Raw genomic sequence first — 13,354 nt, 5'->3', positions numbered from 1 at the left:
TGAGATTGCACCACTGTACTCCAGCCTGGACAACACAGTGAGACGCCATCTCAAAAAAAAAAAAAATTATTTTGTAGAGACAGGGTGTTACTGTGTTGTCCAGGATGGTCTTTTACTTGTGGCCTCAACTCCTGGCCTCAAGTGATAAGTGCTAAGTAAGATTACAGGCATGCCTGGCCCTTGATTCCTCTCTCTCTCTCTTATTTCATAGTCAGTCTATCTGGATGTGTTGTTGGCTTTACTTTCAGAATCCACTCCATTGCTACCCTCTGGTTCAACCAACCTTACCTGCCACCTGAATTATCACAGTAGTTTCTTGTCTGTTCTCTCTGCTTCCATTTCAGAAACCACTCTTCCCCATCCTTGCACCGACAATCTATTCTCAACACAGCAGCCAGAGGGATGCTTTTATTAAAAAAGGGAAATTATGTTGCTCCTCTGCTTCAAACATGTGCATGGCTCTCTGTTTCTCTGAGAATGAAAGCCCAAGTTCTTCTATGTCTTCCATGGCCCTCTGACCTCACCTTCCGCTGCTTTCCCCACAATTGTGCTGCTCTGCCACTGCTCTGCCCATGGCCTTTGTGCTGTTCCTCAAGGGCACCAGGTGCATGCCTACCCTGCAGCCTGGGTGCAGGTGTTCCCTCTGCCTGCGATGCCCCCCGAGAGTCACATGGCTCACTCTCTCACCTCCTTCAGGTCTGTGTTCAAATGTTTTCTTCTCCACTCCATAGGGCCCACCTTGACAATCCTATTGCAATGACATCATATGTCCCAGATCCAGCGTTCTGATCTTTACTACCCTGTCCTCTTACCTTTTTCCAAACACTCGTTTCTTATAAAGAGTGTGTGTTGCTTATTATCTGTCTCCCCCTTTAGAATAGAAGTTGCATGAGAGATGGGAATTTTTGTTTATGCCTCTCTTTGTCTGTGTTGCTCAGTGATGCATTCCAAGCACCTAGAATAGCTTCCAGCAAATAGCAGATGCCCAACAAATATGGGTTGCCCGAATCAATGTGAATCAATGGACTCTCTCCGGAACGTGTCTCACAGGCACATCCCAAGGTGCGCTCAATTTCATCCCCTGCTCGTCTGCTCTTCTCGCAGCCTTCCCCCACCTTCCTGCCTTTCATATTTTCACCAGTTATATCCCTGGATGCCTAATTGCTCAGACTCAACATCCTGCCATTACCTGCAACTTTCCTTCTCATTCACCTCCCACCTGCACCTGCTCCCTAAACCTTGTGGACTTAAGTCTGGAAATGTTTTCATGATCAGTTCCAATCCTCTCACCTCCTGGCCACTTGTGCAGTTCAGATAACTACCTTTATTTTCTGCATATTTGCAACATTCTCCTCCCCGGTCACCTGGTTTGCACGTCTTTCCTCCGGCTTGTTACCTGCACTGATCCCCAGACCTGGCTTTCTTTTTACTCTTACCTTTTTTTTTTATTTTTTAAATTTATTTTTTAAGAGATGGGGTCAGCCAGATGCGGTGGCTCACGCCCGTAATCCCAGCACTTTGGGAGGCCGAGGCAGGTGGAGCACTTGTGATCAAGAGTTCCAGACCAGCCTGGCCAATATGGTGAAACCCCGTCTCTACTAAAAATACAAAAATTTGCCAGGCATGTTGGCACACGCCTGTAATCCCAGCTACATGGGAGGCTGAGGCATGAGAATCGCTTGAACCTGGGAGGCGGAGGTTGCAGTGAGCCAAGATTGCACCACTGCACTCCAGTCAGGACAACAGAGTAAGAGTCAGTCTCGAAAAAAAAAGGGAGATGGGTTCTTGCACTGTCACCCAGGCTGGAATGCAGTGGCGGGATCATAGCTCACTTTAGCCTTGCAGTGCCCAAGCAATCCTCCTGCCTCAGCCTCCTGAGTAACTGGGACTGTAGACACACAGCACCATGCCTGGATTTTTTTTTTTTTTTTTAGAAACAGGGTCTCATGGTGTTGCCCAGGCTGGGCATGAACTCCTGGCCTCAAGCAGTCCTCCTGCCCTGGCCTCCCATAGTGCTAGGATTACAGGCATGAGCCACCATGCCCAGCCTCCTGAGTAACTGGGACTGTAGACACACAGCACCATGCTTGGTTTTTTTTTTTTTTTTTTAGAAACAGGGTCTCATGGTGTTGCCCAGGCTGGGCATGAACTCCTGGCCTCAAGCAGTCCTCCTGCCCTGGCCTCCCATAGTGCTAGGATTACAGGCATGAGCCACCATGCCCAGCCTCTAGACCCAACTTTCTAACAGGAACCCTGGCTGTGTTATACCACTGTTGACCCTCCAGTGTTTCACCTTCCTGCACAGAAAGTATTTCTAACTGTGCTACTCCAAACTCCAGTGGTCCCATAAAGGACCAACCCCTCCAGGGGCACCAGGAGAAAATGAGAGAGCAGTATGGGTGGAATCCCAGCCTCTGCCTATTGCTTCATCATGAGCAGCTCTTGTTCATTGCTGTTTTGTACACTGGGCTTGCATGAAAGCTTTTATTCATAGAAAGGATTCTGTTGCTTAACAAAGCAAAAGTCTGATGCTTAACTATGCTGCCAACCAAGATCCAGGCTCCTTAGCCTGGCACAGGGAGCTCTCTGCAAGCTGGGCTCTGCTACATTTTTCAGCCTCACTACATTCTTCTCCTCCTGATATTCCCCTAAGCCCCAGCCACACTGGAACATAAACTGTTCTGCAAATAAGTCTACATATATTCTTCCCCTGCCTCACCTTTGCCTGTGCTGTTCCCTCTGCCTGAAATGCCTTTTCCCAGTGAGTTCAGCCTCTATATACCTAAAGCTCCTCTGCCTTCTTCAAGGCCAAAGTCATCTTCTTTTTGAAGTCTTCCCTCACCCTCTGGGCAGAATTAATTGCTCCCTGCTCCTGGCCAACACAGCACTTCGCTGCTGACCTCTATTATAACAGCCACACAAGGTTGGGACAATTTGCTCATCTGTCTCTGGAGCAAGACCATGAGCTTTTGCAGGGCTGAAACTATAGCTCGGGTCTGTTTAAAAACTTTTAAAATTCCCATCCAAGGCCTGCACGAGGCCAGCGCTCACACAGGAATGCGATGTTACTTCAAGTTTTATTCAAGGCAGTGAAAGGATAGATTTTTAAAAATCTGAAGGACTATTCTCACCTCTTCCACCCCAGAATGGCTGCCCTGGCATAGGGGTGCACTCACTGCCTTGAAGAAATCTAGAAACTGTCCCAAGATACATGTCCTGTGTCCTGAATATGGGGATATGCTATAGGTACGTGATGCTAGGAGCTATCAAATATGGGGATATGCTATAGGTACGTGATGCTAGGAGCTATCAGACCAGAGGGGCTAAGGCAGGAAGCCTGCCAGGACACGAAGGTCAACCATGAGGAACTGGGGCTTGGTGAGGTGGTCAGTGGGTAAAGTGTCCAAGGTTCAAGTCCCAGGCTCTGTCTGCACAGGCTGCATTGCAGAAGGGGAAGGGAGGTGAGTGTGGCCAGGCATCTGGGTATTATTCAGGGCTGCAGGTGCTCAGTGCTGGGGGAGGCAGCCTCCTGGCTCTGCAAGATCTGTGTGCTTTGGAGCAAGACAATAATCAATGCTTGTGAGATGGAACAACAGAGTCTGGTCTTGGGCGGGGAGCTGGACAAAGCCCATAGGCAAGGGGAGTCTTTGCTGGAGGTCTGGGGGGTGACAGGACCCTCTGTAAGCAGCAGAATGGCTTGCCTGATGCTCATGGCCAGACAGAGCTTATTACAGGACAGCTAGCTGGGGCAGATGTGGCAGGCACTGGCTGTTAAGGGCTCTCCCTCCAGGTTTAGAGTATGGCCCCCCTGACCCACCTAGGGCTTGGCTCGGCCTCCTCCTACCTGGGCAGTGTCCATCTCATTCAGCATCACCACAGAGGAGCAGTTGTAATCAAACACCAGCCTCCAGAAGTCTGCCACGGTGTTGGGTAGAGGGTGCTGGGTGACCACGAAGGCGGCAGGTTGCTTGTGGCTCTGACAAAGGAATGACACAGGCTTTGTGAATTACACATCCATCAGCGATATTCTGATGATGATGAGGCCCGGACTGAGGCCAGAGGCTCCCCAGCCTGCCAAATAGACGATACAAAGCACCTGCCTGTTCTTTTATCTCTCCATGCCCTGGCGGCAAAGGGGACCTTCTCATAATGAACACATTCTCCTCCAAACTAAGACATTTCATTAGGAAAGTGTCACTGGGATGGGATTATCCAAATAAATTATTTATGCCTTGAAGCTCAGCAAATAATCATAATTACAATATGAAATGAAAGATTTCAGATGCAGATTTGTTGCTCTGCTGGTCAAGACGCCTCTTGGGATATAAGGGATTGGCCGTGTCTCTGGGCCCATGATGCTGGGGGAGGTTTTGGGCCGGCTTGAGGCAGAGATTCTCCCAAAGGGGCAGGCTCCCTTCTGCCTCCAGGCTGGAATGAGGGGCTGAGCTGGCCTGGCAAGGTGGGCACTGTGTCCTGTGAGTCAGCGGGGGCAGTGGAAAGTACACATGTATTAAGTCAGGTCGAACTGGGGTTCAAGTACAGCTTTACCACTTGTAAGTTATGAGTCATCCAGCTGTCCATCCATTCACCCATTCATTCATTCAGACTTCATTTGTAGAGTGCTTTTTTTTTTTTTGGCAGATTGGGTAGATGGGGCACTAAGTACTGGCAAGTTATTAGATGATTCCAAAGCTCATATTCTTTACCTGGAAAACGGAAATCATAAATCCACAGATTGAATGAGATTTGTGTGTGAAAAGGCGAGCAAACAAGAGCGGGAAAGTAAGCCTACTGGCAGGGCAGAAACACCCCTGATTTTGTTTTACGTCCTTGGCACTGGTATTATTGCTGGCACATGCTAGACAGTACCACTCCAGTGAATAAGACAATAAACTCAGTCCCAGTTGCAGATAGGGAAACAGAGGCCCAGAGAAAATGGCGTGGGGGGTGTTTGATAGCTTCAACCAGGGCCCTGTTTTTCCCCCACCCTGAAGTCATGTGTTTGAAAAGATTGGGGAGATTCTCCACTTCATCAGTGGCTCATGCGCTCGGTATGTTTTCTCAAGAGATGGTTTCTTTGGGAGTCACAGCTGTTTTCAGTGGAGTTACAGGGCAAAGACCCTGGAAAAAGCAGGACAAAGCCTTGCGAACGTGGACGTCGTGCATGCATTGTCAGGGGGCGGCGGGGGTTCTTCCGAGGGTGGTCTCCTGGCCAGTAGAATTTTCAGAAGAGGGGTCTGGATGGACAGAGGCAAATAATTTATTTTCCAAAAGCCAAACTCTCTAGCTGTAGACGGCATCATCTTTGAGCCATTTCCAGAGATGGAAAAACATTGAGGCTTTGAGAGTTAACAGACTTGGAGCTCTAATCCTTGGCTCCCATTTCTGAGCTAGTTGACCTTGAACAAGTGATGAAAATACTCTGACCCTGAGGACCTCATCAGAAAATGGGGATGAGAACACCCACATGCAAAATGGGACAGTGCGAGTCCAGGGCCCGACACGATGCCCAGCACTCAGTGAATGTTAGTTTTCTTTTCTTTTTCCCTGTCCCTGTGATAAATGCTCTATTAGGCCAGCACGCCTGACAAAGCCTTATCTGAAAATATGTTCGAGATCCGTGCTCCTGCCGGGTTTCAGGGATCAGCCGGCAATCCATTTCATGGATAACATCATCCTTTACCAGGGGAAACATTAAAAATTAACCCAGAGGACTTCATATTTTTCTGCTAGGAGCAAAGCTGCTATGGTTACCAGATAATGCACCGACTGAGCTGGAATACAGATAAGGACTTTTTTTTTAAATAAGAAAGGCAAAGGCCCCAGTGATGGCTCACAAGAGAAATGCCCTGTGGACAAAGAGAATACAATCAGCCTTAGAGCTTGGCAGAAGGCATTTGACTCCAGGCAGTATCTAACCTATTAAGTAGAGGCCAGGAGCTTGTTTGATCTTTGCCTGTATGAGGAAGGCAGGGAGGGGGTGTTGGGAGAAGTGGGAGACAAAGCTAGGAGGAACCTGGAAGTATGGGTGCACCCCTAGACCTCATTTCTCACCACACTCACACACACAATGCACACTTACATGCACACATACACATACATGTACTACTCATTGACTTTAGAAGGCTCTACGCTAATGCCGAAGGTCTTCTCTCCACCTCTAGCTACTTGATATGACCAAGCCAAGACTCCCTGATTCTTACAGAGGATATGGTCACCCTGTGGGCAGATGCCAGGGCAGGCCACTAGAGAGCTGCGACAGGCATTGACCTTCCATCACCTTCCTGCCTCTAACACCCAGGCCCTTGGGGAGAAACTTCAAGAGGATTAGAGGTCAGAGAAGTTGTTGGCCTTGACCCCAGGAAAGAGCAGCTCATGTTTCTGTCTCTTCTGGGTGAGATGGGAGGGCCACATGTAGATGGATGTGAACTCAGATGGGCTGGGGAGGGGAAGCTGGAAGAGCCCATGATAATCAGGCAATGGTATTCTTGGTTTTGAGCCTGAGGAGGTGAGATGGTTGCATCTTATTAAGATCCAGCAAATTGCAGGGAGGCTCAAGAAATGAGTTCCAGAGTGTTAAGGAGCTCTACGTGTGGGCTGTGCCACTAGCTCCCTGGGTGAAATTGAGCAAGTCTGTTTCTCTCTCTGGCCTCCGTTTTCTCTGCTGAAAAGTACATGGCTGGGAGTAGATGGTCCATGGTTCCTCCCTGCTGCAAACACCTGTACACCTTGGAGGGGAAGTGATATTCAGAAGTATCCGAAAAACACAAGGGAGAAGCCTAGGCTCACTGGGCCAGGAACATGACCCTAATCCCAGGGCAGGGCAGGGTGCAGCCCCTTCCTGGACCTGATGACAAGAAAGCAGGGGGCACTGCCCCTCACAGGCCAGCCAGGAACACGGCCTGCTTCCACCCCATGCTTGTTTTACTGCTTCCCACTACTTTCCCAATAACCATTTACTGAGCCTCTACTGTGTGCTATCCTCATTGTTGTCTCTGCACAGGAGTTATCTGGGAACCTTCATGGGAGTTACCAGAGGGCAGAACCTGTGTCTGCACTGTCTTGTGTTCCAAGGCCCAGCATAGAGAACACTTGCTTTACTAGACTTCAGGTTGAGAGTCAGCTCTGTGGGGAATGGAAGGGGTTGCTAGGCAGGCCTGTAGCCTTGCCATGGAGTCACGGGAGTCACCTTACGCTTCTGGTGTGTTCCTTCTAGGCTCTTTATATGAGAAAAGGAGCCAAGAGCCCAGCTTGTGTCTAGGTTTGGACCAGAGCCTTCAGGGGAACAAAGGTCCTTAGGACCAGTAGATCAGAAGCAGGGAGGCTGGCTGGTGGAGTCAGGGCCCTGAGGTCCAGCCACCTCCACCTCAGGAAGAGTATTTGCTCTAGAATGTCAGCTAGGAGCTTTCTGCCCAGGCTCAGCTTACATCCATCAGTGCCGCGTTGATGTAATTGCTGGATTCTCCATCCACCGAGATGAGGAAGGGCAGGCAGCGGTCCAGAGGCAGCACGTCCATGCTTCGATTCTTATCATGGTTCCGGGGCAGGAGCCCAATGCTGCAGTCCTCGGGCCTCACACGGGGTGTCACAATGTTGAGGGTCTGTGGGGCACAAAGGTGAATAGATAGGCCCTGCTCATACGGCTGCCCCTGAGCAAAAGAGACAGTGATGTTCCAACTCAGCCTAACTTGCCTATTTCCACCCTCCAAGTGCAGCCCCACTGTCCCTTTCCCAGGACCCATTTCTCTTCCATGGTGATGTTCTGTCCTCTCCTGCTCACTGCTACAGGGTGTGTGACACCTTCAGAACACTAAGGCTGCAGAAGCAGCGCATGCACACAGAGGCTCAGACACAGTCTCATAGTACCTGCCAACCAGAGGAACTAAGTGGTTCAGCTCAGCCAGTGCTGCATTAAAGGGTGGGCCAGAAAGGAGGGCGTACAGAGGGGCGGGGGTAGGAAATCCCTACTGAGGGCTAAACATCACTTGCGTTGTCATGGAATGGGGGAAAGGATTTACCAGCACTCTTCTCAGAGAGAAAGCTGTCCGAGTATGGAAGGAGGCCTAGATGAGATGAACTGCTCAGGAGAGATGAGAGACCCCTGAAGGGCAAACCCTAATATGTCTGGGAAATTGCTGTGTTTGGGTTCTGCAGAGTAAATCTTGCAAGTTTGAGGCCAGAGCTGAACTGCTCTATCCAATGGACTAGATGTCACATGCAATGACTAGAGTTCTGTACCCTCCATCCTTCCCTCATTCAGCCCTCTGTCTCTACTTCAAATCAATAATGGTTATTTGTTTTAGGGATCACTAAGGTATTGGCCTGCCTGGGATATCTGCCCGTGGAACAATGGGCCTGGCATTTGCCCACTGACCTGAATGCAAGACCTGGAGCTTCCTTGCTTTCTCATACCTCGTTCTCAGCTCCTGTTGCCTGGGTGTAATCCTGACACTGGTCTTGTGATAAAGGGCTGGACTCTGGCTTTACCTTACTTAGTGATGCATGTCCAGCCTTCTTAGACCAATCAATGTTGCCACAGTGCTGACCATACGGGCTTCCAGGTGAGGATCTGGGATACCTGAGCTATGTTCTAGGACAGTACTTCTCAAAGTTTAACATGCATACAGATCACTCAGAGATCTTATTAAATTGTAGGCTCTCATTCATTATGTCTGGGCAAGGGCCAAGATTCTGCATGTATAACAAGTTCCCAGGTGAAGCCAATGCTGCTGGTCTCCAGACCACACTTTTTTTTTTTTTTTTAATTTTCTATCATTTTATTTATTATACTTTAATTTCTAGGGTACATGTGCACAACGTACAGGTTTGTTACATATGTATACATGTGCCATGTTGGTGTGCTGCACCCATTAACTCATCATTTACATTAGGTATAGCTCCTAATGCTATTTTTTTTTTTAAGATGGAGTCTCACTCTGTTGCCCAGGCTGGAGTGCAGTGGCACGATCTCAGCTCACTGCAACCTCCGCCTCCCAGGTTCAAGCGAGTCTTCTGCCTCAGCCTCCTGAGTACCTGGGATTACAGGAGCATGCCACCATGCCTGGCTAATTTGTTTTGTATTTTTAGTAGAGACAGGGTTTCACCATGTTGGTCAGGCTGCAGACCACACTTTTAGCAGTAATAGTCTACTGAAAAATACTGAGAGGACCTGAGTCCCTCCAGGGATGAAGGAGCATGAAATACACCCATTTGTATAAATTTGTCTCCATTCACAACTTGGACAGAACTGAATAAGACTTCAGTTAAAAAACATATTCACAGTTAAAGACAAGCACCAGCAATCCCTGAGTGTGTCGTTGCTCATGGCTGTGCATTTTGTGTTCTGGAATAGATTCTGCAGCTTCCTAGAGGAGCAGACACTGAAAGTGCATAGGCTTATCAGTTGTCCCAAAGAAAACCCCACAAATGTGCACAGAGCCACTGAAGTTGGTTGGGTTACTATTACGGACTAAATGTTTTCATCCCTCCCAAAATCCATGTCATAATCTTAGCCCCCAGTGTGATGGTATTAGGAGGTTGGGACTTTGGAAGATGTTTAGGTCATGAACATAGAACCCTCATGAATGGGATTACTGCTCTTATAAGAAGAAACACGTAGGGCCGGGTGTGGTGGCTCACGCCTGTAATCTCAACAACTTGGGAGACCAAGGTGGGAGGATTGCTTGAACCCAGGATTTGAAGACCATCCTGGGCAACGTAGTGAGACCCTATCTCTATAAAAAATAAAAAAAGAAGAAACATGAGAGCTTGCTGCTTCTGCTTTCCACCATGTGAATATGCAGTGAGAAGATGGCTATCTGAAAGACAGGAAGAGAGCCCTCCCCGGACACTGGATTTACTGGAAGCTTGATATTGGACTTCTCAGCCTCCAGAAATGTAATAAATAAATGTTTGTCATTTAAACCACCCAATCTATGGAAATTTGTTATAACAACCCAAACTGACTAAGATGGTCACCGAGCCTGGGATTTGCTCATACCTGAAATTCATCTTTGATTTGGCTGGAGTTCGTCTGGGGGTCCAGCCTGCTGATATTGTAGTAGAGAGAACGGAACTCACACACAGGGATGGCAGTGTTGCCACAGAGGCACGCTTCCAGGATGGCATCGTGCACAAACACATATTGCTCCTGCAAAGTCAGAAGAGAGGGAATGGGGTGCCAGGTAAGAACAATGGCCTGGGAATTTGTGGTCCACATTTAGTATTGTGGCTATGAAGAATAGACACTTGTCAATATATTGTAGAATCCTTACTTTTTATACTGTAACCCAAAGGACCAACTTTCCACGTTTCCTAATGATCACCTGAACTATGGTGGGTCTTGTTTCTTACAGAAGATGTAATAGCATAGTCACTGATAAAATGAGAAACTTCTAGACATGCTGTAGCAGTGCTCTTTGTGTCCAGCCCATGTCCCCTCAGCTTTCACCTTTACCTAAGGAAGGCTGCTTGCTGCAAACACCTGTGATTCTCTGCTGAAGGCAGAGAGGATCCTTGGGCTGTGTGGAAAGTAACCCTCAAGCAGTGACAGATAGAGAGTTGAGGACGGAAATCTAAGTTCCTTCTCCCTTTAGGTGGAATCACTTGGACACGCATGTGTCTCAGAGTTCCCAGCAGAATTGGGTTCCAGTTGTCTAGAGTGTTGAACAGCTTGTTAAAGTAGCCTTTGTTTGTTTCCTTCCCCGCTCTGCCTCACTTTCCAATTCACCAGTCAGTGTGTCTTGGGATTACCTTCCAAGCAGATTATTTGCCCGCAAATCTTTGTCTCACAATCTGCTCCTAAAACATGTGTCATGTCTTCTCCTATCTCAATTATTTGTACCTGCTGTTCTCTCCTCCTGAAACGCCACTCCCTCTTTTCCATACCTTTAATGTTTCATTCTTTCTGGAAGGCCATCTGTTAATCCACCAGGCAGAAGTTGGTCTCACTTCTAGGCCCTAGATAAATGTTTGTTGAGTGACCTTTTCTGCAGAACTTGGTCAGTTTCTCTATAAAGTGTGCTTTTCCAGATGCAACGTGATGCATCTGCATTTGAATATGTCTGTCACCTCATCTGTCTGACTGCAACCGGCAAGCCTGCCTTCTGCATGCATGAACCTGGGAATAGATAAGCAGCCCTCTTGGCTTTAGTGCTAGAAGCCTGAAGACTGGCCTGTGTGAGTTAGCTCAGAGCCTATGTGTGTAAACCAATCAGTGGTGGTATTCACTGCAGAGTCAGAGGGGCTGGCTGTACCAAAGCCATGGGTCACTTTCCTTTGCAGGATTGATGATGTGCACAGTTCCTTATCTGTCCCAGCTCTGACTGCCCAGGCACCCAGAGCCTTCACTAGAACAGAAGATGGGCCCATTACGGGAATGATAAGCCAAGGCACAGAGTGGGATAGGGAGAAAAGGCTGCTTAGTGAGAGTGTGGTTCTGGCAAAAAAGCAGAGGCCTTTGGGGGCACATGGACCCAAGTTCTCCCACAGTCTGGTATGTGAGGTCTTAGGGACACAATTTCTTAGTTTCTTCTTCATTGATAAATTGGAGATAATACTAGGAGCTACACCATAGCTGTTTTGGAGGAGTAGAAACACTACCGCGACTGGAAAGAATGTATGCTGCCTGGCTCACAGTAGGTACACAACAATAAAGATTAATTCCTTTCAGTACTCTTAGGTTTGGGCTCTCTAACTACACAGAGAAGTGCTGAAGGTCTGCTTCTCCCTTGAGGGCAGGGGCTGTGTATTATGTCTCTTGAAATCCCCAGCACCCAGCCTAAGTACTCAGTTACTTTGTTGATTAAACCATTCCCTGCAGTGACTGAACCATCGCTTGGCATGTAGTGGTCATTGAATAAATGCCAGTCCTTCTCTTTCCTCCTCTATCACTTCACCCAAGGCGAGAATGCTATTCAAATGATCCCCAAAATTTGTCATTCTGTCCCTGCTTGGATGGCCTCAGAGATGGAGAACTCGCCACCATTCTTCATTGGTGGAACTTCCTGCACTGTAGACCTCCAGGGTTGGCTGGGGCACCCTAGCTTCCACAGTAGTCTCTCCATAGTAAGCCATGAGTCTACTCCCTCCCGCTTCTCTCACACCCAGGTCCCTTTCCATAGGATGCCCCTACCTATGGGTCTCTCAGTTCTATCATGTTTCTCCTTGGTCAGGGCTACAGGTGGCCAATGGTCTTGGTTCCTTAGGACTCACCTCTGTCTGTACCAGGTTGACCCTCTGGGCCCGGAGCTCACGCACGCAGTTGAAGATGTCCACCACCCCTTCATTCTCGGCCATGTCAAGCATGGTGTCAATGGCAATGAAGCAGCCAGTCCGCCCAGCCCCAGCACTGGAAGAGAGGTATGGTCTGTGTTAAGGATCTTTGTGGGGGACGTGCCCTGGGGAGGCCCCTAGCATTCAGCCCTATCCCCAAGGGTCCTGCTGAGAGGCCATATACAGCAGAAGTCAGACAGAACTGTCTGAATCCCAACATTCCTGGGGGATCTTGAGTAAGCATCTAAACTTCGACTAAGCCCCAGCGGTCTCCTTTGTAAAATGAGAGAGTAGTGCTGGTCTCCGAGGGCTATTTTTTTTTTTTTTTTTTTTTTGAGACGGAGTCTCGCTCTGTCGCCCAGGCTGGAGTGCAGTGGCCGGATCTCAGCTCACTGCAAGCTCCGCCTCCCGGGTTCACGCCATTCTCCTGCCTCAGCCTCCCAAGTGGCTGGGATTACAGGCGCCTGCCACCTCGCCCGGCTAGTTTTTTCTATTTTTTTTTTAGTAGAGACGGGGTTTCACTGTGTTCGCCAGGATGGTCTCGATCTCCTGACCTCGTGATCCACCCGTCTCGGCCTCCCAGCTGGGATTACAGGCTTGAGCCACCGCGCCCGGCCAGGACTGACTTATTTTGATGTAGTCATTTGGCAAAGGTGTATTCAGGGCTTACAAAATGCCATGGCAAAGGTGTATTCAGGGCTTACAAAATGCCATTGTTTTACGTGCTTTATAAATGTTACCTATAGATTTCCCTGTGAGGTTAAGAAGTTTCTCATCCCATTTCACAGGTGAGAAAACAGGCACAGAGGGCTTACCTTGCCTGACCGAGGTCACACAGCTGGCAAGTGGCAGAGCTGGAACTTTTACTCCAGCAGTCTGGCTCCAGATTATATGTTCCCACATTTCCTTTCTTAATATGTATAGTTTGTAATGCATGCGCAAACCACACATATACATGCCGTTTCCTTGTCTGATGGTTAAAATAATACATCTATATAGCATAAAATACCTAGCATGGTTCCTGGCATGCTGGAGATGTCTCATAGACATGTCTTTCCTATTTTCTACCCTTCTTTTCTCT

The 13,354-nt window shown here is 48.4% G+C and overlaps 1 protein-coding gene across 1 annotated transcript in view; it reads right to left on the bottom strand.

The window, feature by feature from the left end:
• PTPRT (protein tyrosine phosphatase, receptor type, T) overlaps positions 1–13,354 on the bottom strand; it is a 714,397-nt gene that overhangs the window by 15,197 nt on the left and 685,846 nt on the right. The window contains exons 22-23 of the mRNA XM_011929203.1: positions 7,428–7,601; positions 3,845–3,976 (exon numbers count right to left, since the gene is read on the bottom strand). Of these exons, the coding sequence (XP_011784593.1) occupies positions 3,845–3,976; positions 7,428–7,601 (306 nt within the window). The remainder of the gene's footprint in view (positions 1–3,844; positions 3,977–7,427; positions 7,602–13,354) is intronic.

This window comes from Colobus angolensis, unplaced genomic scaffold, assembly GCF_000951035.1.
Source record: "Colobus angolensis palliatus isolate OR3802 unplaced genomic scaffold, Cang.pa_1.0 Scaffold8, whole genome shotgun sequence".
NCBI classification, from domain to species: Eukaryota; Metazoa; Chordata; class Mammalia; order Primates; family Cercopithecidae; genus Colobus; species Colobus angolensis.
This window is presented reverse-complemented; position numbering and strand designations above follow the sequence as displayed.